This window comes from Mixophyes fleayi, chromosome 5 (assembly GCF_038048845.1).
Source record: "Mixophyes fleayi isolate aMixFle1 chromosome 5, aMixFle1.hap1, whole genome shotgun sequence".
Classification (NCBI taxonomy): domain Eukaryota; kingdom Metazoa; phylum Chordata; class Amphibia; order Anura; family Limnodynastidae; genus Mixophyes; species Mixophyes fleayi.
This window is the reverse complement of record NC_134406.1, coordinates 172,599,922-172,627,181: the sequence shown is the minus strand read 5'-3', so window position 1 is coordinate 172,627,181 and position 27,260 is coordinate 172,599,922. Positions and strand designations below refer to the sequence as shown.

At 41.5% G+C, this 27,260-nt stretch overlaps 1 protein-coding gene across 1 annotated transcript in view; it reads right to left on the bottom strand.

The window, feature by feature from the left end:
• Nucleotides 1-16,126: 16,126 nt before the first annotated feature.
• The window catches only part of LOC142159497 (uncharacterized), a 154,526-nt gene continuing 143,392 nt past the window's right edge, over nucleotides 16,127-27,260 (bottom strand). Inside the window, exons 23-26 of the mRNA XM_075214395.1 lie at nucleotides 21,147-21,201; nucleotides 18,540-18,728; nucleotides 18,068-18,145; nucleotides 16,127-17,401 (exon numbers count right to left, since the gene is read on the bottom strand). Coding sequence (XP_075070496.1) covers nucleotides 17,211-17,401; nucleotides 18,068-18,145; nucleotides 18,540-18,728; nucleotides 21,147-21,201 — 513 coding nt within the window. The 3' untranslated portion in view covers nucleotides 16,127-17,210. The remainder of the gene's footprint in view (nucleotides 17,402-18,067; nucleotides 18,146-18,539; nucleotides 18,729-21,146; nucleotides 21,202-27,260) is intronic.

The window sequence follows — 27,260 nt, the reverse complement described above, 5'->3', positions numbered from 1 at the left end:
TAGCGGTCTTAGCCAGCCAGACGTGAAGTTGAAACAATAGATAAGGCACAGGTTTAGTAACAACTTACGATACTCCTTCAGGGTGCAGATGAATAGCGGAGAGGAGTTCCAGCTTGCAGGTGAACAGCGGTGAGGGGTTACAGCTGAGCCGACCAGGAAGCCAGGATGACAGGTAGCTTCGGCGGCAAGTATAGTCCAGCGAGCAGGTAACGGATACACGGAAGAACAAGGTATACATCCAGATCCTAATGCAACCAGAGTAACACGAAGAACAGGCAATGAGTCCATATTCATGGGAGGTTAATATAGTGCTCCAGGACCAATGAGGTTCATGAGGTGGTCCAGATCACAGTAGCCAGGAACACCTGTGAAAGTAATGTCTCTGAGGCAGAAGCAAGCAGAATCATGGTTCTTAAAGGGAAAGTCACAGCGCCGGCACCTAACTATGGGAGCGGCGTGTGACACTGGGCATGCTGGCACTTGTAGAACTACAAGCACCAGCATAACCATGGCAGCCAGGACATGCTGGCACTTGGAGAACCACAAGTGCCGGCATGCACTAATACCAGGGCTCGTTGAGCCATGTAGTGCCACAAAGCAAAATCTGAATAAAACACACTACCCTCATTAAAACCATATTACTTTAATAAAAATAATAAAACCCATAAAATAAACCACACACCTCTTTTAAACCACATATATTTATTAATAATAAGAAAATCCCAAATCCTATCCATCTGATGTCTTCATCTGTAAACAATCCAATATTGTAAGCTTTTATTCCAATAAGGCTTGAAACCATCCATAGCAAAAACCATAATATTCCAAAGGTCCTGTTGCTGTCCAAAAAAAAATCACATTCCAGGTCCTGGAGTTGTCTAAAACAAAATAAGCCCCCCCAAATTATTCCAAATCTACTGGAAAAATATTTTCTTTTCTTCAGTCATAATGACCCATACTATTCCAAATGATCCGGATTTTCAAAACAAAAAACCCTGAAAGGAATGAACATACTATGGTCTTATATGGAAGGCCATCCCCCGCAGAATAAAATATCAACAGACTCGAGGTCTATTTATACTGTAGGGGGTTTCCCATGATTGTGCCTTCAAATGTACAAGAAGGTTGGGCTGTCTCCTCCTCAGTTCGCTCCACCTCCTTTGGAGCTGTACAACAGTATGCCTATGGTTAAATAGTAACCTTAGCACCTGCGGACACCCATGTACACCTGTAATTTATCCTCATTGGCAATTTACCGAGCTGCGCGTCAATACAAATTTTCCATTGCAACAGTTAGTACCTGCAGTTCAGCATGGACGAATGTGGCAGCCATCATACTTGCAAGTGAATGTGACTTTTCAACATGTGGCTCACTGATTTATTCTAATTCGCGGATACCATATGCAAGATGGCTTACTCACCTGTCAATTATCCCCAATTGTAATGTTTATTCAAATAGACAGAAAGAAAACAAAAGAGAGATCTTATGGGGCACTCTAGATGGATAGATGTGTGTAAATGTATATTGTTTGTATACTTAAGAATCTTGGATATATCTTTATTAATACATTAATAAAATAGTTTCTAGTAGCGAAATATTAAAAACTTGAAATGACATATCATGTTGAATTGACACATTAACAGTTAAGAAGAAAAGTAACCCTTGTCTTGCCGCGATCCTGCTCTGAATTGCTGGCTTGGTAAATTTTTAGAAATATATTCAATTATATTGCCAGCCCTGGACTAACTTATTGTCTCCCTTAGTTATCTCCATAAATATATCTCATCATAGGCGGCCCTGTTGGTGGTAATACTGTGCAGCAGGATAATGCTGTAACACTGGAGAGCTGGAAGCAGGTAAAGGTGGTAATACTCTGCAGCAGGATAATGCTGTAACACTGGAGAGCTGGAAGCAGGTAAAGATAGTAATACTCTGCAGCTGTATAACGCTGAAACACTGGAGAGCTGAAAGCATGTATTGGTGATAGTACTCTGCAGCAGCAGGAGAACAGGAACCAGACTGGAACACGTCTAGACAGGAGAGGAAACCTGAAGATCTGGCACTCAGGTAAGGAGACAGGTGCTTTAAATAGGGCAACAGGGCTGACAGGCAATCAATCAATCAGGTGAATGGAAGGAGTTGTGAAAAGGGCTGGTTTTGCACATGCGCAGTTCAGATAGGCAAGATGGCGCACGCCAGAGTAAGCCATGGGGTTCCGCTGACAGAGTGGCTGTCAGAGGCAGGTGGGAGTACTGAACCCCAAATAGGTGGTCAGCGGGTTCTGTGCTTGACAACCACACGACCAAGGGCCAAGAGGACTAGGGATGTGCACCGGCCACTTTTCGCATTTTGGGTTTTGGGTTCTGATTACCTTCAGGTTTTGGGTTCTAATGGGTTTTGCCAAAACACCCCCCTCAAGGTTTTGGGTTTTGGGTTCTGATTTTTTTTTTTAAAAAGCATAAAAACTGCTAAAATCCAGATTTTGGTTTTTTTTTCACTCCTACGCTATTATTAACCTCAATAAGATTCATTTTCACTAATTTCCAGTCTATTCTGAACACCTCACACCTCACAATATTGTTTTTAGGCCAAAAGGTTGCACCGAGGTAGCTGGATGACTAAGCTAAGCGACACAAGTGGGTGGCACAAACACGTGGCCCATCTAGGAGTGGCACTGCAGTGGCAGACAGGATGGCAGTTTGAAAAACTAGGCCCCAAAGAGCACATAATGCAAAAAAAGAGGTGCAAGATGGAATTGTCCTTGGGCCCTCCCACCCTCCCTTATGTTGGGGAAATAGGTCATGCGCACTTTAACAAACCAATCATTTCAGCGACAGGGCCTACAAAACTGTGGACATCATCTTCTCCACATTTTGCGGAAGCAACCTCCTTCGCCGCTCACTGACCAGGTTACCCGCTGCACTAAAAACTCTTTTGGAGTACACACTGGAGGGGGGACAACTCAGGTAAAATAGAGCCAGTTTGTACAGGGCTTCCAAACTACCTTTTTTTCCTGCCAGTACAAGTAAGGACTGTCTGACATGTCTACTTGGATGCTGTAACCAAAGTAATCCTCCACCATTTTTTCAATGGCGACAGCATCCAATGCAGCGACAGTAGACATGTCAGCAATCGTTGGCAGGTCCTTCAGTCCAGACCAGATGTTCAAATTCGCTCCTGCCTGCTCTGCATCCCCGCCAGCGGGTCGTTTAGGAAATCTCAGCTGTTTCCTCGCAGCCACAGGTGTGGAAAAAAATGAAGGAGGAGCTGTTGCCATGTCACGGTCCTCTTCAGATGACAATCTCCTGATCAGCAGGTCTTTGCACCGCTGTAGACTTGTGTCTGCCGGAAACAGAGACACAGCATACGCTTTAAACCGAGGATCGAGCACGGTGGCCAGAATGTATTCCTCTGACTTTAAAAGACTGAACACCCTCGGATCCTGGCAAAGCGTACGAAGGGCTTCATCCACATGAGCTACATGCTTTGTGGAATCGCAATGCTTTACCAGCTCCTCCCTCACTTTCTCCAGCTGCTTCTGCAACAGCCTGATCAGGTGAATCACCTGACTCAAGCTGGCAGTGTCGGAACTGACTTCTCCTGTGGCAAGTTTAAACAGCTGGAGAACCTTGCACTACACGGAAATCAGTCTCCACTGCGCTTGACTCAGGCGCATCCCCACTCCTTTGCCTATGTCGTAGGTGGCTGTGTAGGCTTGAATGGCCTTTTGCTGCTCCTCCATCCTCTGCAGCATATAGAGGGTGGAGTTCCAGCGCGTCATAACCTCTTGTTTGAGGTGATGGCAGGGCAGGTTCAGGCGTTTTTGATGGTGCTCCAGTCTTCGGTAGGCAGTGGCAGAATGGAGAAAGTGTCCAGCAATTTTGTGGGCCACCGCAAGCATATCCTGCACACCCCTGTCACTTTTAAGATAATGCTGCACCACCAAATTTAATGTGTGGGCAAAACATGGCACGTGCTGGAAATTGCCCATATGTAATGCCCGCACAATGTTACTGGCGTTGTCCGACACCACAAATCCCCAGGAGAGTGGGGTAAGCCACTGCGAGATGATTTCCCTCAGTTTCTCTAAGAGGTTGTCGGCGTTGTGCCTCTTACTGAAACCGATGATACACACCGTTGCCTGCCTTGGAACGAGAAGGCGTTTCGGAGATGCTGCTACTGATGCTGCTGCTGCTGTTGCTGTGGAAGGGGATGCATCTACCCAGTGGGCTGTCACAGTCATATAGTCCTTAGTTTGCCCTGAACCACTTGTCCACATGTCTGTGGTTAAGTGGACAGTGGGTACAACCGCATTTTTCAGAGCACTGAGGACACTTTTTCGTACTTCTCTGTACATCCCGGGTATCGCCTGCCTAGTGAAATGGAATCTAGACGGGATTTGGTACCGGGAACACAATACCTCCATCAACCGTCTAAATCCCACTCCACTGATGGCGGACACCGGACGCACGTCTAACACCAACATAGATGTCAAGGCCGCAGTTATCCGCTTTGCCATAGGATGACTGCTGTCGTACTTCGTCCTCATGACAAACGACTGTTGTACGGTCAATTGCTTAGTGAAAGACGTAGCGGTCTTACGACTTCCTGAACTAAACACAGAATTATGAAGGGTCTTCAGGTGACGTATAAGGGAGGATGTCCCTAGGTGGCCAAGATCCTTACCCCTGCTTATTGCAGCTTTACATAAGCTACATATGGCAATACATTTGTTGTCCGGATTGGGATAGAAATAATTCCAGACCGAAGAGGTGGATTTATTTGTCTTCTGCCCAGGCATGACGATGGGCTTTTTCATCCCATGGACAACAACTGTTTTCCCCCCTGGTGCCTCATTTAAGCAAACCACATCAGCATCCTCCTCGTCAACTTCCTCCTCAGCGCCAGCTACATCAATATCCTCCTCCTGGTGTACAACATTGACACCTTCATTATCAAAATCTGGAACTGCAATGTGGGTGATCCTTCCAGCATATGCAGAGGGCGTGCTGCAAATGGTGGAAGGAGCCACCTCTTCCTGTACAGTGATGGGAAGGTCAGGCATCGCAACCACCAACACCCTTGGACTCTCCTTGGTGATTTGTGATGCCATGTCTTTAGAAGGCAGAGTTGTTTGCTGTGTTTTTGATGACAGCTTAACTCTCTTAAATTTTCTAGAGAGGGGGGAGGAGGAGGGCTTAGATCGTTGTGTGAAGCTGAACCACCAGTCATGAACACGGGCCAGGGCCTAAGCCGTTCCTTGCCACTCCGTGTCGTAAATGGCATATTGGCAAGTTTACCTTTCTCCTCAGATGATTTTAATTTCTTTTTTTTGATCATTTTAGTGAACTTTGGCTTTTTGGATTTTACATGCCTTCTACTATGACATTGGGCATCGGCCTTGTCAGACGACGTTGATGGCATTTAATCATCTATGTCATGACTAGAGGCAGCAGCTTCAGCATTAGGAGGAAGTGGTTTTTGATCTTTCCCTACTTTATCCTCCAAATTTTTGTTCTCCATTATATGCAGCACAAGAGAGCGTACCCCTAAACCACACACACTCGGCAAAGCCTTTAAAAATTATATGCGGCACAGGAGAGTACCACTGGACTGAAGTTATACGGCTGTACCACTGGACTTATACGGCAGGATCAGTGGACTTATACAGCAGTACCACTGGACTTATACGGCAGGATCAGTGGACTTACAGGGCAGTACCACTGGACTTATACGGCAGTACCACTGGACTGGACTTAAGCAGCACAGGACAGAACCACTGGACTTATGCAGTACAGGACACCACCACTGGACTTTTGCAGCACAGGACAGCACCATTGGATTTTTATGGCTGTGCCACTGGACTGGACTTATATGGCAGTACCACTGGACTGGACTTAAGCAGCACAGGACAGTACCACTGGATTTAAATGGCTGTACCACTGGACTGGACACAGGACAGCACCACTGGACTGGACTTATAGGACAGTGTGACTGGACTGGACTTAAGCAGCACAGGACAACACAGGACAGCACCACTGGAATTATGGCAGCACCACCACTGGACAGAGCAGGACAGAGCACAGGACAGCACCACTGGACTGAGCAGGACAGCACCACTGGACTGAGCAGGACAGAGGACACCACCACACACCCTCCCTCTTCCCTCTCCAATGCCCGAGTGAAGATGGCGGCGGGAAGCGGGGAATAATATGAATCCGGATCTCGCGAGATCCGACGGCGGGATGATGACGTTTTGCCTCGTTCTGAGTTTTGCGTCGGGCGGGAATCCCCGAACAGTGCTCGGATCCGGGCTCAGATCGGCACTGTTCGGGGGTGTTCGGATTTTTGAAATCCGAACCCACTCACCCCTAAAGAGGACCCGAAAATTATTTATGTTCTGTGTAATGTTGTTTTTTTATCTCGTGTAGTTTTGTTTGTTGAATAATACACATTTTTGAGATTTCAAAAATTCAAGTCTCTGTTTTTTATCTAATTTACTTTAAAAGTTACATTTGTACAAGATTCTGACACTTACATGAAAAGTAGATGGATGGCACATATTGTTTATAGCGGGATGCCTCCACCGCTTCAGGAGGGCTGGGGACGGCATCTTCCACCTCCTCGCCAGCAACGTTGGCATCTTCCAGCCATAAAGCCCCACTTATAAGGGCAATGTTATGGAATACCACACACAAAGCAATGATATTTATGTCTATAGTGTATAGCAAGGTCTTAATGACAACAAAATGTTATTGATAATGAGTAAATATAAATAAGAACCTAATAGCCACACATCACCATATGGCCTTGTACCTCCTTGCCTCAGTTGTAATCTGCCCCCCATCCCTGATTGAAGGCGAAGGATTCATTGGTACATATACAGCTCCCGCCTACCCCCCATACAGCTACCAGGTCATAATCTGGAGAGAGGCATCACATATAGCCTGAAAATGTATCAAGTGTAAAGGCCTCAGATTAAAAAAAAACAGTAGCATTCCCACCAGAAGTGCCCAGGGCTACATGTGTGCCATCTACTGCCCCTATACCATGCAGAAAGCCGGCTAAGGTCGCAAACTGCCACTTTATGGGCACAAGGGACTTCTCATCAAGTGACAGATGGATGAATTGCGTGAGCCGCAACAGGAATGCCTTCTGCACAACCTTCAGCACATGACTGAAGGTGGCTTGGGACATCACTGTCACAACTCCTACTGTGGTCTGGAAAGTCCCAGTGGCGCAAAAGTGCAATACCGCCAACAGTTTGATCAATGGTGGTATTGCTGATGACATCCTAAAGAGGCTGACACGTGGCATGAAGGCACGCTCCCTGGGCCAGCGATGGTGTACCAGTTGCTGGTTTTGGGTTCGACGCCTGTTGCCCTCCTCTTTAGGCACCTCCCCCATGTCCATAATTGGCTATATGTGAGAAAGATGGATGAAGGGTGCAAATAAATACATTGTCTCATGTCAGAACCCTCAAATCAGGTCTTTTTGGCTACATCTTGATGGTTGGGAGATGGAAGGATTTTTACACTTGAAAATTAGGGAACAAACTGTCTCCATATTCTAAGTTCTGGATAATTGAGCTTCAGATGGGAGTGGCTGAAAGGAAAGATATTCAGAGAGAAGGTCTCGCTGTGTGATCAACGTTAGGCTGGATTTGAATAACATAAGAGAAAGGAGCATCTATCTATAAGTAAACATTTTATATACAAGTAATGTGTTTGGATTAACACATTGTAGGAATGTGTGTATGAAAAGAACTTTCTCTTGAAATTCTATACCAATCTGTGTATAGAGCTATTTTTTGTCCCCTTGTTTTACATCGGTAGCATCTGATCTACCGTATTTTTATAGTTGTTTTATAATTTATTGCAGTGCAGTGTAGCTGCTGAGGGCTAGCATGGGCTGTATCTGATTAGAATCTGTGTATCTATATTTAAATTACATTTATATATTGCTTATTGTGCAAGGGAGGGAATTCCACAGTGTGGGTGCAGCCTGAAAAAAGTCCTGTAAATGGGAGTGGTTACTAGAAGTGGATCTGAAGGACTATCTCTTGTTGAGATAGCTTTTCTGATACTGCCCTCTCTTGGTTCCCCTCCTATTTCTCCATCCGCTCTTTGTTTCTAACTCTGGTTCCTTCTCCCACCCATCCGTCCTTCCTGTTGGAGTCCCTTAGGGTTCTGTCTTAGGCCCTCTGCTCTTGTCTCTGTATCCCTCCTCCTTGGGTGAACTCATCAGTTCTTTCGGTCTCCAGTAGAATCTCTATGCTGACTACACCCAACTGTACATTATATCTCCTGATCTCTCCCCTTCGCTACTCTCTCGGGTGTACAGTTGTCTCTCCACCGTATCCTCCTTGATATGTCTTTTATTTTCTTAAACTTAATATGACCAAAACCAAACTCAATTTCTTCCCTCCCTCAGGAGTCTCCTCCCCTCCCCACCTCTATATCACTGTTGACAACACAACTTTCTCCTCTGTTCCCCAAGTCCGTTGCCTGGGCATCATTCTTGACTCCTACCTCTCCTTCTCTCCCCACATCCAATCTCTTGCCCAATCCTGTTGCTTCCAGCTCCACAACATCAGGCCCTCCCTCTCACATGATGTCACCAAAACTTTTATCCACTTAATAATAATTTCTCGCCTTAATTACTGCAACCTTCATCTTACTGGACTTCCCCCACTCCTATCTTGCTCCTCTTTGATCTATACTTAACGCTGCAGCAAGACTTAGCTTCCTCACTCGCCATTTCACTTCTGCCAAGCCTTACATTGACTCCGCTTCGCCTACAGAATCGTCTTCAAACTGCTCAAACTCACACACAAAGTCCTTTCCAACTCCACTGCTCCCTACATCTCCAACCTCATCTCCATGAATTTTCCCTCCCGCCCTCTCTGGTTGGTCAATGACCATCACCTCACCTCACCTCCCCTCTGGCAATCACATCTCCTGCAATCAAGATTTACCCTGTGCTGCTCCCCCTCCACACAGTAGTGCCCCTAGTTCATATTAGGCCAAGCAGAAGTATCACCAGTTCATAATATGCCAAATAGAAGTTCCCCTCAGTTCATATTATGCCAATCAGTAGTGCCCTCAGTTCAGATTATGCCACAGTATTGCCCCCAATTCATATTATGCCACACAGCAGTGACACCAGTTATACATACATTATGGTTAAACATGTATAGTAATACAACATATGTAAGCAGTAGGCTCACACAAGTCAGCACTCTGAGTTCAGACCTCTTCAATTACGCAAAGGAACATGGGAGGAGCTGCTGCAGCTGGTCATGTGCAGGAGCTCCTTTTCAGCTAACTTGTATGTTTAGCAGCCGCTTAAGAGAAGCAACTGTGGCACTGCTGTAAATGGGCCTCGATTGTGCCACTACTTTAATACATCTGAGGAGCCACCATAGAATGTCACTACTCCCAATATAGCCCCTTTATTGTTCTTGCACTTCAGCTCCCAATATCTCAGAACATCTAGCTCAATCGGATCAACTGAGAGAAATATTTCAACACTGGAATTTAGAGCAACTAACAAAGGACTACCAAATTTTAGAATCTAAAACATGGGAGGCTGTCCGTAATCAAATCTCTGCTTTACAGGCTGACACTCAGATCATATCCCTACTAACTACTTTGGTGGAAAGCAGAGATACTGCTGAGGACATTTTAACATTGCATCAAGGTACGATTGGAAAACATTTACTCTAATTAAGGGCTATCCTGTGACGCCTAGATGGATATCCGAGGAAGCAGGTATAACTTAAGGATGTGTGACATCCAGGAAGGCCCACAAGTCTTTATCTTTAACATGATTTTGAAACAACACCCTGAGCCATAGTTACCTGGGTCCCTTGTAGGTGACCATCCGTACACATGGGGCCCAGGCAGCTAAAATCCTTCAATGGTCACAAAATCAGATTATTCAAGATCTTTCCTGATACATTTTTACAGCAAAGACCCTTAAAACCACTTACTGATGAACTTCCCAAAAAACATTTTAAATATAAATGTGATTTTCGACCAAGGTCTGTGAGTTCAGTCGAGCTGCCGTATCCATCAATCCTCAGATTTTTCTACTGGAAACCACTTGGTTGTGTTTATATTTATTATTATCCACTTCCCTCTTCACTTCTCTTTCGCTTCTACCCATCCCCTCTCACTCTTCTGGAATCTTTATTATGTTTGGCTTGCACAATACAATTAGCCTCTTTAGCCAGAATCTGTAATCTATAATTACCTGGGAATGATACCCTGGAGAATTTGGAATATTGCAGCTTCAAAATTCGAAAATAAGTTTGAAAATTTACTTCTTGGAATTCCCCAGGATGGAAAAAGTCTTACAAAGAATAGTACATTTAGTCACGTCTTTCTTCATAAGTAACAGTATATTTAGGGGTCTATTGATTATTCAACAGTGTTATTGCAATTGCAGCAATACATAATGTATTACTGCTGCAATTTAACATGCTGTGGCTTGTCCTGGAGCCCCAGCGAAGATACCCCTCCTCCACAAGCACTTTTTTCTGTTCCTTGGCAGTCTAGCTATGCTGGCAAATGGAGAACATTCTATGCGCATAGTGCTTTCACCCATGAGGTTCCAGCGAAGCCGAAGGGGCTTCAACTGGATCTCATTGAAAAAGAGTAGTAATCCCATCCTGAGATGGAGTTACTGTGCTGCCAAAAACTTTGCTTTATACAGCTTAATATATTACCTAATGCTGCTGTGCCAATAGACTTCTATGGGGACAGCGGTAACTACCGGAAATTTTAGTTTAATGCTGGAGAAACGCGTTAACCCTTTGTTAAATAAGAAAAAGTGGTGAAAGAGCCTTTTAACAGTGTTTTACGCCAGCATTTTGGCTCTTCACCACTTGTTGAATAGACTCCCTTAATCTCTTCAGCCTAGAGGGCTGAATCTTAAAATGTGAAAATGCTAATTTAAACGATATTGTACTTAATGGTTGAAAAAGAGGGATAGGCTGCGCTTCCTCCAAATATATGAAGCAGCCAAATGCAAACCTGAGAGTGTATGGGGGACCCCTAAACTCCCAACAATGTTAGATACGTATAAAAATAGTCAGGTTCTGGGCGCTTGTAAAGAAAAGATATATCAATTTAATATGGATAGGTCCACAATACGCTCCGGCCGGAACGAGACAGTACTATCCCTGAGGAAGCCCACTGGCCATTGCCACCGGGCGAAACACGTTGGAGACTGTCCCTCAACTCAGTTTTATTCAACTTACTAGCATGCTAGCATCTTACATTACCATATACAGACATCCACATCGGAGACCAGCCTGTAGCGTGTATGCGCTCATCCGCAGCAGCACTACCGCTTCCCCTGTTTAGCCTCAACTTTATGAGAAAGAGAGAGACTACGTTTGGGGATTAGGAGGACTACATCCACATCGGAGACCAGCCTGTAGCGTGTATGCGCTCATCCGCAGTGGCACTACCGCTTCCCCTGTTTAGCCTCAACTTTATGAGAAAGAGAGAGACTACGTTGGGGATTAGGAGGACTACATTTGGATCATCACCACCTATATTCTGCTGGGCACCTGTCCATTATTGGAGGCATTTTTGATATACATACATTTAATCTCAACACGGAGATATCCCGCAGCGTGCACACGCTATTTGAGCGGGATAATTTTTTCTTTCAACAAGAAGGAGAGGATTTCCTTTTAGGAACTAGAAGAACTTTCTTCCTCATTCTTGTTTTAATAGTGGCATTCTGCTGGGTGCTTTTTATCATTGAAATCAACGTTATATCTAACCTCATCAGCACAGACTCTGGGACCGCTACTAAGTGCCTGTCTGCATTATAGACAGCCAGACATCCCTGCTTCATGTGAGTAACGGCTACCAATTTCATTTTTGCTTGCATTTTTCATCATCACCAACATTTTTATTTTACAACTCTGGACATTATATTTCCTTACATTTTCTTTTTGTGGTTCATATCAATTGTCATTTCATATTTTAGTAGCTTGCAAGTGCACTCTAACCATATTTGCAATCACACTGATATTGTACTTAACTAAAAAGAAATAAATCACCGTCTAAAATATCTATTTATCGCTTATACAATTACTAAAAAAAAAACCCTCTTCCAGGGAATGTTAAAAAAGTTATTTTTAAAATTTTTAGGGTTAGTTCCATATTAAAAACTAAAATTTGAATGGATAAAAATGTAATGTGCTAGTGATATGTTTTTTTTTGTTTGTTTGTTTTTTACAATGTACTGTAATTCTTTTGGTTTTCCGTTTGCAAGCTATATATGTTCAATTATTTTAACTTCAATAGTATTTTTATTAGTTTTCAAAATTTAGGGGGCACAGAAAATAAAGAATGAAGGTGTAAGGGAAGGACATAAGAAATAATAGTAAGGGGAGTACACAGTGAGGAGGAACACAGCAATTGATACTATATCTGTAATACACTCAATGTGAATAATCAGGAACCTTATAAGCTACTTGTTCAAAATAACCCCAAAAAAATCCTGCATTCTAGCCACCTGGAGGAAACTATGGAGACCGATGAGGAGATTCATTAAGCGAGGGTGGATGGAGAGGCGGCATATAGTTTGATTGGGCCGAAGGCGCTCCTTCACCTTCTGTAACATACTCGTGCCAACTAAATCATCTCACTAATAGGGATGAAGGGTCAGTAGAATACGGCATGCCCACAGTCTCCATTTCAAAGCTATATTGTACTTTGGCCACTACCTTCTTTATCGAAGGTAGAAGTGGGGATCTCCAGCTTTGTGCTATAGAAGCCATTGCGGAAATCAAAGTATGACCAAACACATATTTAGCATGAAGTGGAAATTGCAGGGGGAAAGTGATGTAATAATGTAACTTCAGGGGCAGGAATAAGAGTCTGGGCAGTAACTTTATTAGCTAGCTTAAAATCTTGCACCCAGAACGACTGTATGAGAGTACAAATCCAGAATACATGCATTATGTCACCTGAAAAACCACATTCTCTCGAACAGAATTTCGACTAAGCAGGCCACAGTTTATGGAGTTGGGTTGGGGTCATTTCTGTATGGTTCATACGTTTAGACATTCAAAATGAGTTAATAAAAATAGCTTCCCATTGTTCGCTAGTTAGGTCAATGCGGAGGTCAGCTTCCTATTGCGTCTGAATTCTAGTCCTAGTTTCTGATGGGAGAAGGTAGCGATACCAAAAGGTAATGCTGGCTTTATTAGTTCCTTTTGTCAACTTCATGTGTATCAGGGCCTGGGGAGATGTCACACCCAGGCCTTGTCTGGGGAGGGCTGTCAAACAATGTCTTAGCTGTATTTTTAAAATTCTCGGGTGTGGAGGTGGAACTTTTTCCATATTTGGGTAAAAGAGAGTAAACTCTGTCCCTCAAGTAAGTCAGAGAGTGAAATGGCCCCATCCATTGTCCAAAGATAAAGATTTAAGTCTGATAGCAGGCTTGGCAATAGCAACTAATGAGATATTTTTAGTAGAAACCATAATTTCAGGGTTAGCCTCCAACAATCTGTCCCACACTGCTTGTGCAATTATTTTAATTATAAAAAATATGAGAAACACATTTTTTTTATTAAGGCAAAAAAAAGTAAAGTAACATGTATAACAAATATCACATACATCAGTTGGTTTACACAATAATTTTGCTTAAAAAATAAAGACAGACAATGTAATACTGACAACTTATGTATCATGTAAACTTTTTCATGGATATCCTTTATTTACTATTTATTTATTTATTTTCATCATTATCTGAACCTGTTACTTATTCTTAATCAAATAAAGAAATATAAAGTTTTTTTTATTTTTAATCACAGCTCTTTACTACACAGCTTTGTAATTGATTAAAAATCACATATTTTATTAATGGCAGATTTAGAGTCAAATTATATCATTCACTAAAGCACCAAATGCAATTATTGTAAATTGCTTCTATTATTTATAGATAAAAGGATGATTAGTTAGCATTGTTTTTTTTTCTTCTGCCTTGTGGTTCAAAACAACATTTAAACTTAATACATTGAGGTGCAAAAGTTGCACTGAGGACCTCCACTGGAGACTTGGTGCAATGCTTTATAGCAATTTTAAACACTGGACTGAACTGATTGATGGCTCCTGATTTAAATGCAGCTGCTTTGTGTAATCAGAAGCCAACTATGATTCGAACCCTACACATTTGATTTGTCTTGTCAAACAGCAGAAGTCCTCAGTACAAATTAGTACAGGGAACCGCAGTAAATTGCAGTCCCAGATTTGGGGAATAGTCATATTGGCCTAGACCTTGGGTAACAGGGCTGTACTGGAGGCAGTCTGTCGTGTAATTATTTTTATGTTATGCATTAATCTATATATTAATAGCAGAAGTACGACTTTTATGAGTACTTATTTCTATGATGCTGTTGTCTCCGCAGGGCATATATATACCAAATTAAAGGCCATGGTTTGTACATTTGCAGAAAAATATTGGCGTTGTAATTGATTGCATCAGAGTTATTTCGCAAAATGTCTGCCCGCCATATACAACAATGCATTACCCTTGTTCTCTGGAAAATGTGACTGTTGGCAAAACACCTGTGGACCTGCTGGGTGACCTGGAACATGTGACCTGCTGGTTTATCCAGGAATTTACATTTAAACTACAGGCTTTGTGCAATGGCGCACCATGAGATTGCAGGCATTGGTAGGGGTGAGTTTCTTATAAACCACAGGAGTCGGGGTATGTGAATACTGTGGTTCTGCTAGTTAGGGTAAGCATGGTTTCTTGAAAAACTTTTTTTCTATCAAGTATTCCTTTAAAACCCTTTTATATACAAACATTCATCAGGAGGATTAGTAACTTTAGCTACAATATTAAATTTATCGGTGTTTTGGGTATGAAACCCGTCTTAAACTATTACGTATATACAAAAGCTCAGTTTTAGAAATATTGCTAATTTTGACAATAATTCTTGTCATGTCTGTCTCAATGCGGTAACTAACCTTGTTTAAAATATTTAATATGAATGTTTTTGCATTTTTATATGTGCCTATTTTTAACATAGAGGGGGGAATTCAATTCCAAGCAATGTGCCATGGGATGCCTCCTAAATGTACTCTGTGGCGATGTAACATCACTGACCCCACAGAGGTGCGCAGGAAAATCTGTGATGTTCAGAAATTAGTGCAATCAGGCAACATGGTGATGTCTGGCAGCTCATCAAGGTTAGGAATAATCCAGCTAAGGGGTACAGATTTGTACAATAACAAACCGCATTGTAATACAAGGGAAAATACTGTCTTTTGCATGTAGCACACAGATACCGGCCAGCTCTATTGTGGGCAGCACGGTGGCTCAGTGGTTAGCACTTTTGCCTCACAGCGCTGGGGTCACGAGTTGAATTCCCGACCAAGGCCTTATCTGTGTGGAGTTTGTATCTTCTCCCTGTGTTTGCGTGGGTTTCCTCCGGGTGCTCCAGTTTCCTCCCACACTCCAAAAAAGCATAATAGTAGGTTAATTGGCTGCTATCAGAGTTGACTCTAGTCTCTCTCTGTCTGTCTGGCTGTGTATGTTAGGGAATTTAGACTGTAAGCTCCAATGGGGCAGGAACCGATGTGAATGAGTTCTCTGTACAGCGCTGCGGAATCAGTGGCACTATATAAATAACTGCTGCTGATGATGATGATGATTGTTACACTGCAATTTAGAATGCTCAATATCAGCCTGCACATTTTAAATCCCCTTCCTGCTGGGCAACATGGTTTTAACAAAGTGATAATAGCACCTTCTAGCTGCCCTAACTGTAAATGGTTCCCAGAATGGGCAGGTGTGTAATATCTCTGTTTCTACTTCTCCTGTGTCACTTATTTCCGCTTACTTTAAACAAGAAACAATACAAACTTAAACGTATAATAAATGATTAGCTGAAGAAATATTTACATCCTAGCAATTAGGTTAGTAAAAGAGGATATGATAGTTATTACCTCTGCATGTAATGTTAGTGATACAATTGTAGCATATATTCTATTCCTCAGATTATTTTACATCCATATGACTTGGTCTACAAGGAACATTGTATGAAACTATTTGATGCACAGGTGCTTACTTGCACCTAGGATTCGTTCAGCCGGAGCTGCATTCAGCTAGTTGGTGAATGCAGCTTGAAAAGTTTATAATTGAAAAACAACTGCCATTCAAATTAAATGATGAACAATGACCGCTAAAAAATATAGAAAGCTGTGATACATCCAGTGCTCAATAAAAACACAGTTGTATACTTTTCTCTACTGGGATCAATGACTATTATATTAAAGCTGTTTTAAATCTGTAACCATTCTGCAGCAGAACGCAGCTCTTCCTGGATAAGCCACAGATGCATAAAAGTGCTGTAGATGTCCAATCTAATTTAAGCTGAAGTGAGGGAACTATGGATTTAAAGAGAAAAAATAGTGATGGTGCACATCAGGGCTGACAAAATGCCAGAAGCCAGCTAGTATGGCAGCTATAAAAATCAGACTGATGTCTTATTTTTTGGGGTAATTTTTTTGTATCAATGAATGGAGGCATTTTACCTTTACTTTGTAAACTAACCGTTACATTTAAGTTATTACCTAGATGTGTACAGGCATGGGATCTCTTTCCAGAAATTCATTATTCTTAATGTTCCAAAAAACAGAAAGGAAAAAAAATGTTCTTTGAGTACATTTTATACACACTGTGATGATTACCAAGGGCCGGCTCCTACTGTCAGAAGCACTGATAAATCATTTTATCAGAAGAGAAAAGACAGACATGACTTTTATATGAAGAAAAATGTCATAGTTGGAAAGCTTCAAATCTCATAGATCTCATAGCTGTACATCCCAATTTATTTAACCCATCTACCAAACATTGGTTTAGCAACTCTGATCCAGAGCTTCCAGGGCATGTCCGATAAGTTCACATGTAATGCTACTATACTCAACATATGAACAGATACAACTACTTTGCAGTTAATTAACGCCATATAAAAGTCTGCTTTAACCTGGGAAATGAAAGTCTTTTCACAATGCTACCAAAGAGGAAGAAACTGCAAGATGTGCAGATTTCAGTGCAATGATGTATATTGAATAAAACCTTTGCAGTGCATTAAAATAGGAGGGTCGATTTCATTTTCCTGAGGTGGTAAACAGGATTAAGTCCTAAAAATAAGCAAACAGTCTCTGCTTCAGAAGTTAGGTCCTTTTCTGAAAGGGTCATCCCTTACTCCGTATGCAGGGAGACACAAAGACATGTCACAAACGCCAGCAGGTCCAGGTGATCCATGTTTTCCTTGAGGTCCGGGTACTCCATTTTTCCCTGGGTTCCCTGGAGGGCCTGAATGTCCTTCTCCATTGCTCCCATTTATTCCAGGTGGTCCTGCCAGATAACAATAAAGGTTTGATTTAAAATGTGGTCCTATCCTGTCTTTAAAGATTCAGGGGGTCATGTAGGTGTGGACACAATTTACACTTACAGTAAATAAGTGCAAATTGCATTCTGTACTTTACTTTGTATTGCAGGCCACGCATATCTTAAGATATGTGTGACTTGGAATAGTAAAATGCGCACAATCATCAGTGGTGATCTTACACCAGGGGAAGCAGCCACAACAGATATGTCTCCTAGAACACAGAGAGCAACAACATTAACACGCCCTTGTTGCACTATGCCTATGCCTGCCAGCCCACTACCTAAGCATAGAGAGGCACATGGGGGGGATTCGCCTCAGCCTAAGCCAAGAACGGCACAAGGGGGAGATACGTGTGAAGAAGACCAATGTGTACATTTTTATACTATGCCTGCATAGTTGTAAAAAATTTTTTTGTGCATATGAATATAATTGCCATCCATCAATGACTAAAGTTTTCCTAGATTTGCCTATACTATACTTATATGTTGCCTTGTATCACTAAATCTGCTATCTGCCAATAACAACACAAAGCACATCAACATGTTAGAGGGGTAATTTCTGCTTTATTTAAAATACAGTTGTAAGAAACGTCACGTCTGAACAACATTTTATGATTTCTTTAGATGAATTACCTGGAGGTCCAGGTGGTCCAGGCTGTCCTATGCTGTGTTCACCTTTAGAACCTTTATTTCCTTTTTGTCCTGTATCTCCTGTAAGAAAAAGAAATAACCTCTAGTATGTAAAAATATTTCCAGACTTATTTGCACATATATGTAATAGCTAAACCAATGTCTTCTTATTGGTAGAACCAGTTGTGACCTGCTCTAATCACAGCTGGGTGAAATTGGATGCCCCCTAAAAGTTTTTGGCTTTTTGTTTTGCTCAAAAAATGACCTTGCAAGTAGTGTCCTTTAAATAATTGCATTCTAATTTAGTGACATATGTAATGGTGCTAAGAGTGTATACTGACAAGAAAGTCAACAATGTCGGATGGTGAAGAACACCCAAAAGGAACAGGAACCAATGATTCCCAAGACTATTGATATTATGTTTTCATGGGTTATTACAGTCGTGTACAAACAAGACACGCAATAAAAAAATCACCTTTTATTGCCTGGGGTCCTGGTAATCCCTGAATCCCTGGATAGCCAGGTCTGCCTCCTCTCCCAGGGTATCCTGGTGGTCCTCGTTCACCAGGCCTGCCTTGGATGCCTGGTAACCCAGGGAAGCCTTGTTTTCCTTCACATGGCGGGCAGCTAGGGCTCAAGTTTTGAAGTAAGGATGGCAACTGTGCTAGAAAGTAAGGTTTAATACATTAAACTGAATATAAATAAAATCAATATGTGTGTTTGATTTGAGCACAAATTTTGGAACAGCAGTTCAATATTCTCAAGAATCCTTGTATTGCCAACATGCATTTCTGTCTATCTGTTAGTGACAGGCAGAAAAGCAAACTGGAAAGCGTTTGATGAGGGTTATTACAGGTAATTTACACGATGAATGTAAATTAAGCCATATCTACCTTCAAATAATATCAAGACAAATGCAAATCATGAAGGAGTAATACATTATTAAAACATTTTCTATTTTTAATATTTGAAAATCACCTGCCCCATCTAACAGTCTATGTACCACATCTTGTCCTCTCCATACAACACCTCATGGAGAATTACTTAGGTTAACTCTAAATCCAAAGGGTGATATAACATATGGACCCATTACTGGTATCTAAACAATACAGTAAATTACTCTTAAGTGTACAGTATGTATTTATTTGTATCTATTTATATAAGTTAGGATTTATTTAGGATAGCCATTTTAATAATTATATGTAGTGTTTTACTGTACGCACATGTACAATGATATACACACTCAGTAACCATTGGCTTGAATCTCTTAGCATTTGCTGATCTCATGGGATTTTCATGCACAACAGTCTGAAGAGAATACAGAGAAAGGTGCGCAAAACAAAAAACATACAATGAGTGGCAGTTCTTTAGGCAAAAACGGCTGGTTGATGAGGGCGGTCAGAAGAAAATGGTCAGGCTGGTTAAAACTGACAGGAAGGAGACATTAGCTCAAATAACCATGCGTTACAATAGTGGTATGGAAAAGAGCATCTCTATAGGCACAGCACTTCAAACCTTGAAGTGGATGGGCTACAGCAGCAGAAGACCACATTGAGTTCCATTCTGTCAGCTAAGAACGGGACATTGAGGCTACAGTGGGCACATGATCACCAAAACAGAAAAGTTGAAGATCTGAAAAACATCTCCTGGCCTGGCAGATCTCGTTTTCTGCAGAGATATGCAAATGGTAGGGTCAGAATTTGTCGAAGACAACATGAATCCATAGATTCATCTTGTCTTGTGTCAACGATGGAGGCTGGTGGTGGTTGTATAATCATGTGGGGAGTGTTTTATTAGTACACATTAATACCAATTAAGCATTGCTTAAATTCCCCAACCAGCATTGTTATTGACTGTGTGCAATCTGTTATGGCCACAGTCTACCGATCTTTTAACGGCTACTTCCAGCAAGATAATGCACCATGTCACAAAGCACACATCATCTCAAGCTAGTTCCACAAACGTGAGTTCAGTGTACTTAAATGGCCTTCACAGTCACCAGATATCAATCCAATAGAACACCTTTGGGATGTGGTAGAATGGGAGAATTGCAGCATGAATGTGCAGCTGACAAATTTGCAGTGAAGTGATCATGTCAACATGGATCAGAATCTCTAAGGAAAGATTCTAGCACCTACTTGAATCCATGGCACAAAGCATTAGGGCTGTTCTGGTGACAAAGGGGGTCCAACCCAGTACTAATAAAGTGTACCTAATATAGTGGCCACTGAGTGTATACATGCACCACTAGCAAAACATCTTTAAAATTTCTATTTAAATATGGTACAGTATAGAGGAGGGAAATAAAATTTATTCAGTAAAATTCTCTACCATTATATGCTGATCTTTAAATGCTGCCATATGTTTGTATTGTCCAGTACCCATTTTTACTTGTACCATTAGAGATTCATGTTGAGCGGGGCTCAGTGATATAATTTAATACTAATGGGATGGACTTTTATTGGCCATATATGAGCAAAAATATTCCCCTGCAGCACATTTCATTTTGAAATGTCATGTGCCTACTTTGCACAAATGCATCTGTTCATACCATCAAGTTGCCGGCACATGTGAGTGTGCAAAGATATCTTCTGATGAGAGGAGCTGGCCTGAGTAGGACATCTGTTGCTAAATGCAGCATATTTAAATGAGATTCAAAGGATGGAGAGAACTTATTTGTGATATTAGAGGGTGGCAACTTTTTCTCTCCTGCCCCGAGTTTATTTTAACGAGTACTCAGGGAGTACCAGTAATCAAAAGTCCTGTTATACTTTCAATGCAACACCATTTGTACCATCCAAGTGTGCATGATGTAAAAAACCCATATAACAAAACACAGAAATACGACACATCTAATAGACAGCACTCATGTCTCATATATATATATATATATATATATATATATATATATATATATATATATATATATATATATATATGTATATATATTCTGAACTCATTATATATATATGATGTTCTGTACTATATATATATAAAGAACAGGGTGTGTTAAATTACATGCTATAATATAATATGCAGGAACACATCGCAGATCTTCTCCACACAAGTACATACAACTTACCACGCAACATATTACTGCACAGCTTCATAACTTGGTCATCTGTCATGGATTTTCCCTGTAATAGAAAAATAATTTATCATTTTAGAATATTATTATAGGTAATTACATTAATTTTAATTTATACTTATGTTTCAGTGTTATAGTTGCCTTAGTCACTTGCATTGAACTTTTTAAAACTATACAATTTATAACACATCTTGATCCCAACATCAGAGCTGCTTAATAAAAGAGAGAGAAACAGAAGATAAACTTAGCGGTTTGTGTTTCTTTCTAAAATAATATTTCTCGTGCTCTTTAAAAAAATGTTCCACTTTTTAGCAATGTTCTTCTCACTTTTGGCTACCCATGCCCATTTGGATTCAATAGTGTTAAAAATAGGATTCTGTATAGGAAGAATTAATACTGCAGTACCTTAATGAATCAGAATATGGGCCTGATACATTAAGGCACTCAAAGTTAATGTATGCACATGCATGTCCATATTCAACAAGGACTGGATGTAAAGATACGTCTGTTGTTAAATATTGGTCTAGGTGCACTCTGCTCTAACAGACAATACACTGCAGTATACGTCCAATAATTATGTGGAATATTAAGTCACAAAAGAACGCACATAAGAAGAAAAAATAATTTATTTATGTCACCTGTGTCACGGTATGACTTTGAGGGTGCCGCTGACTGATGTTGATGCGTGGAGTCTAACGCACCCCCGGTATTCACCAGGGACCCCCACAAGGAGGTTTATGCTTGGCTGCGTGACGTGCGCAGTTCACGGTTCTCCCAGCTAGTTAACAGTGCAGTGGGAGAGAGCAGGAATGGTCGTAAAGTCCGGATCAGGTGCCAATCGGTAGCGCAGTGCAAGGGGAGATCCAGAGGTCAAAAACAAGCAGAGGTCAGAATCCAGGTAATCAAACGGAGCCAAATCGCAGGGCAGAGAGAGGTCAGGAACAAGCCAGGAGTCAGGAACCAATGGATAATAATAGGAGCAGGGAAGCAGGAGATAGCACGCTGGAGTTGGTGAAACCAATACTCTGGCATAGATAGGTGGCAGGAGGTGCCATATAAAGCTAAACATTTCCCCTGATAGGTGGTGGATGATTTCGGCGGTCAGATACACCTGACCGTTCAGTACGTCCCATTGCTAGGTATGGGATGTACTGAACGTACCCCCTCCTTTTTTTCCGGACTTGAGGCCTCTTCCCTCAAAAACCGGACCAGAAGACGAGGGGCATGACTCAGGATCTCTCCTCAGGCCCGTAGCCCTTCCAGTGAACCAAAAACTGTGGTTTGCCATGAAAGACTCTTAGAATGATTTCAACTTCAAAATCATCCCCAGTCATAGTCCTAAAGGGAGGGGGAGGAGGTGTTTTTTTTTGAGAACTCAATAATGACAAGAAGTTTAAGTAAAGAAATATAAAAATAGTTGTGTACTCGGAGGGAAGGAGGCAACCGGAGTTTGTAGGTAATGGAGTTCAGGGCTTGAATAACAAGATAGGGTCCAATGTAATGAGGTGCAAATTTCATGGACGGCATTTTGAGTTTAAGGTTTCAAGTACAAAGCCACACTTTATCCCCAATGTGAAGTGCAGGGATGTATTTTCGATGACTATCTGCAAAGTGTTCGTAACGATCCAGAGAGTGCTGCAACTTGATTTGCAACAGAGACCAGATTGTGAAAAAGTCGTGAACCAAATCTTGAGCTGACGGTACTATGGGGTCAGGTTGGTCCGAGAAGGTAGGCAGAATCGGGTATCTCCTGAATAAAATGAAGAAACGGGACATACCTGTGGATTCATGCAAGTGATTATTGTGGGAGAATTCTGCCCAAGGAAGACATTTACTACAAACAGATTGCTGTTCGGAACAAAAGTATTGAATGTAAGCTTCCAAATCCTGGTTGACCCGCTTAGTTTGACCATTCGTCTGGGGATGCTATCTGGAGGAGAACTTTAAAAAGATTCCCAGGAGTTTGCAGTAGGTCCTCCAAAAACTAGAAACAAACTGTTCCACACGATCAGAGATGATCTCCTTAGGGCAACAATGCAGGCGGAAAATACGAAGAATGAACAAAGATGCCAATTCAGAAGCAGAAGGTAGACCTTTGAGAGGAACAAAATTAGTGAATTTGGAAAATCAAATAAAAGTATGACCAAGACTGCTAGGAAGGTCAGTAATAAAATCCATACTCATGCTGGACCAAGGATGTTCAACAATGGGGAGCGGGAGCAGGAGGCCTGAATGAACTTCCGTACATCAGGAATCAATGACGGCCACCAATAAGACTGGGAGAGAAGTGCCATTGTTTTCTTAACACCAGCATGTCCTACAAATTTCAAGCTATGTCCCAATTTAGCAATTTACAGTGTAGATGGACGTCAACAAAGGAGAGACCAGCAGGAGGAGTCTTGATGGAAGACTGGGTAAATGCCAAGATATTTTCAGGATTAATAATGGATTTATTGGGTAAAGGTGCCTGTGAGTCTGAGGGGTTGAGGACCGTGGAGTGCATCTGCCTTGAAATTCTTGGGAATCAAAAGAAAAGGATACTGTCACTCTAAATCATGAGAAGCTGTTACCCAATATATTCTAATGAGTTTATATTATATCCAGTTATCAGTAGATATGGGGTTCTACCTTAAACTTACATATAAAGAGAAAGGAAGAAAGAACTTAATTTGCAGGTGCACACCAGCTTCTATTATTGTTGCTTTAATAAAATATAACTTTTATTTAAGGATTAGTTAAAATAAGCAAAATATAAAACAAATTAAAATAAATTGCTGTCTGCACAGAAAATCTTCTCTATTTATATGTGGATTTATGCTGTAGGCAGAAATATGTTGCAACAGATTATCCTCAACCTATAATTCTCAGATTATGGAGTATGTTGGCATTTAAATTAATGCTGTTTTATTAAAGCAAGCAGAGACCCTTCTATATACACTAAGCTAACTCTGTGATAAGGATTTTGCTTAGGTCTACTTTTTCCAAGGCAAAAAGCAGACCTAAGCGAAATGCGCATCGGCGTTCTCGCTGTCTGCACTACTTTAATCTTAATGAAATTGGCAGCTAATCTCATCATGTTAATAATACTCCAATAAATCCAGACTTAGTTCGGAGTTATTATTTAGGCAGATAGCAATACACTCCCTATATTGCATGTGGGCAACTGCTCATTTAAGGCACTGTAAGAATTAGATAGTGCTTCCATATACAGAGAAACTACCAGGCTATCCTTATCACTAAAAACATTTTTTTTTCCTTAAAATACATTTATTAAGATGTTATTAATGTCTACTGTACATAAAATGCATTTTTACCATTATCATTGAAATGCCCAAAGCTTGAATTGGACGCTGGATATCATCATGATTATTTATTTATATAGTGGCAGCAAATTCCATAGCGCTTTACAATTGGGGACAAACACAGTAATAAACAATAATGTATAAAATAACACTTTCAAAAGGCGCTAATGGTAAACACTTGTATATGATATACAGTCAATATATTCCAAAGAAGAATGCTCGCATTATTGAAATATTCTCACAGAATTAGTTCATCACACTATAAAGGGTTTCTTTCGTGTAGATATTTTCAATCTTCAGAGCAAGATGGCGATCTGCACATATAATAGGGTCTTTAGAAGTACATAGTACATATAGAGTCAAAAAGAAGCATGGATCCTGAAAAGGTGTAAATTGGCTGTTTACCAGATCGAGCTGGTGATCTACACATATAATAGGGTCTTTAGACTGGTCACCTCTCAATGGATAGCACAGCTCCACATCTATTATAGCAGTCAAAGTACCGAATTTCAGGTCCCCACAGACGCGTTTCGACCCGCCTGGGGTCTTTATCAAGGTGACACCTTGATAAAGACCCCAGGCAGGAGATCAGGAGGAGAATTTGATCAGGAGGAGAATTTGGGTATCATCTGCATAGAGATGATATTGAAATCCAAAGGAGCTTATTAGTTTTCTTACAGAAGTGGTGTAGATAGAGAACAGCAGAAAACCTAGTACTGAGCCTTGTGGTACTCCAACTGATAAAGGATGCAGAGGATAAGTAGATTCAAAAAATTTAACACTGAAAGATTGATTAGAAAGGTAGGATGTGAATCAGGATAGAACAGTATCTTGAAGACCTAGGGGTTGTAGCATTTGTATGAGAAGAGAATGGTCAACAGTGTCAAATGCAGCAGGGAGATCCAGGAGAATTAGAAGAGGGTAATGGACTTTACAGATTTTAGTTAGAGGTGGAATGAGCACAGGACACAGGGATCTACCGATTTGTGAGGGTATAGAATCAAGAGGACAGCAGGTAGAGTAGGAAGATAAGAGAGTAGATACTTCATCTTTATTTGTGGGATCAAATGAAGAGAGGGTGTCAAAGGGTGCTGGGAAGGAATTGAGCTGATTGCTTGTTGAGGAAGATGATGCCATTTCTAGTTTGATATTATCAATCTTGTTCTTGGAAGTAGGAAACAAGATCCTGGGCACTTATAGTAGTCAGAGGGTTTGGGGTGGGAGGGTTGAGAAGAGATTTAAATGTGTTAAAAAGGTGTTTGGTGTTAGAAGCCTGAGATGATTGAATGTTATTACTGCTTTGCAGTGTCCAGAGCATTTCGATAGGAGTGGTAGATAGAAGTATATGTGAAGAAATCATTAGAGGTAAAAGATATATACCAGTGACCTTCTGCTTTACAGGCAAGTTTTTGAAGATTTCGTGTTACTTTACTGTGCTGCGGCTGACATTGAAGTTGATGTGGAGTATGACTATTCGCTGGAGCAACTTGATCAAGGGCTGTTGCTAGGGTTTGTATGAGCTCGAGCTTAGCACGTCCTTACTGTACTTTGACTATGTGCATACCTCTATTCCCCTCCTGTTCCGTCTATAAAATCATAGGGCTTTGCGCTCAAAGATGAATTGGAACGTTGCTGCATTCATTGGTGTATGGTCCAGTTCTGTGCATTCGCAGGACGATTTTTTTGCAAATTACAGCGCGTATCCGCACTTACGTTCCTTAATAAATCAGCCGCTCAGAATATGGTTTGCAATTTCTCCTAAATCTGGTCCCAGGTTCAATCCAAGTTACGACAGGCCACGGACCGATATAAACTATTTGCAGATCGCAATCGGAGGAATTTACCTGTACTTCAGGTAGGCGATAAAGTGTGGCTCGCCACCCGCAACCTCAGACTTAAGGTCCCTGTTATGAAATTTGCACCTCGCTATATTAGTCCTTTCACGATTACCCATGTTATCAATCCTGTAACCAGTTACCTGTCTCCCTTCGGGTACATAACACTTTCCACATTTCCTTGTTAAACCAACTTATTCTCAATCAATTCTCCAATAATGCCTCTTCACCACCTCCATTCAAAACTATCCAGGGCGAAGAATTTGAAGTTGAATGTATTTTAAAGACCTGTACTTTTTGAGGCAAGCGTCAATGCCTGATTCAATGGAAGAGCTACGGGCCTGAGGAGAGGTCGTGGGTCAAAAAAGATCACCTGCATGCCACACGTCTATTAACGAGATTTCTGAAGGATCTTGTGGCTGTGCCCGAGAGAGAAGGGGCGAGTATTGTCAGGCGCCACCTCCACAGCCGGCTTGGTACTTTCACGCACCCTCGGAATTGAAAACGAGGCGAAACATCATTGTTACTTCATCGAATCTCGCAAGTTTTGGATTCTATAAGTACCGCCCTCCACGGCGATCCAGCGCTATTTCACAGAGGGACACAGAAGTAGCACAGTTCTTGGCAGTCTCTAATGCAGTTGGGCAGTGTCATAGGTAGAAGAGAAAGAGGAGGGGGTAGCAGTGTTCTTCAAAGTCTCCAGTGACACTAAGGAAAGCTCCATTGCTATTGTCATTGTTTAAATATAAATAATAGGGCTGGCAGGCTTGGTTTTCTAAATCTGCAGTTACATTTTACTGTACCATAGCTCACTCAGAAACAGGAGAGGTGGCAGGGTTCGGTGCTAAAACAGAAATTGTAATAATAGGGCTGTCAGTGTTCTTAAAAGTCTTCAGTGACATTCTACTGTGCCATAACTCATACAGAAACAGGAGGGGTGGCATTGTTCTTGTCACTCTCCAGTCTCAGTC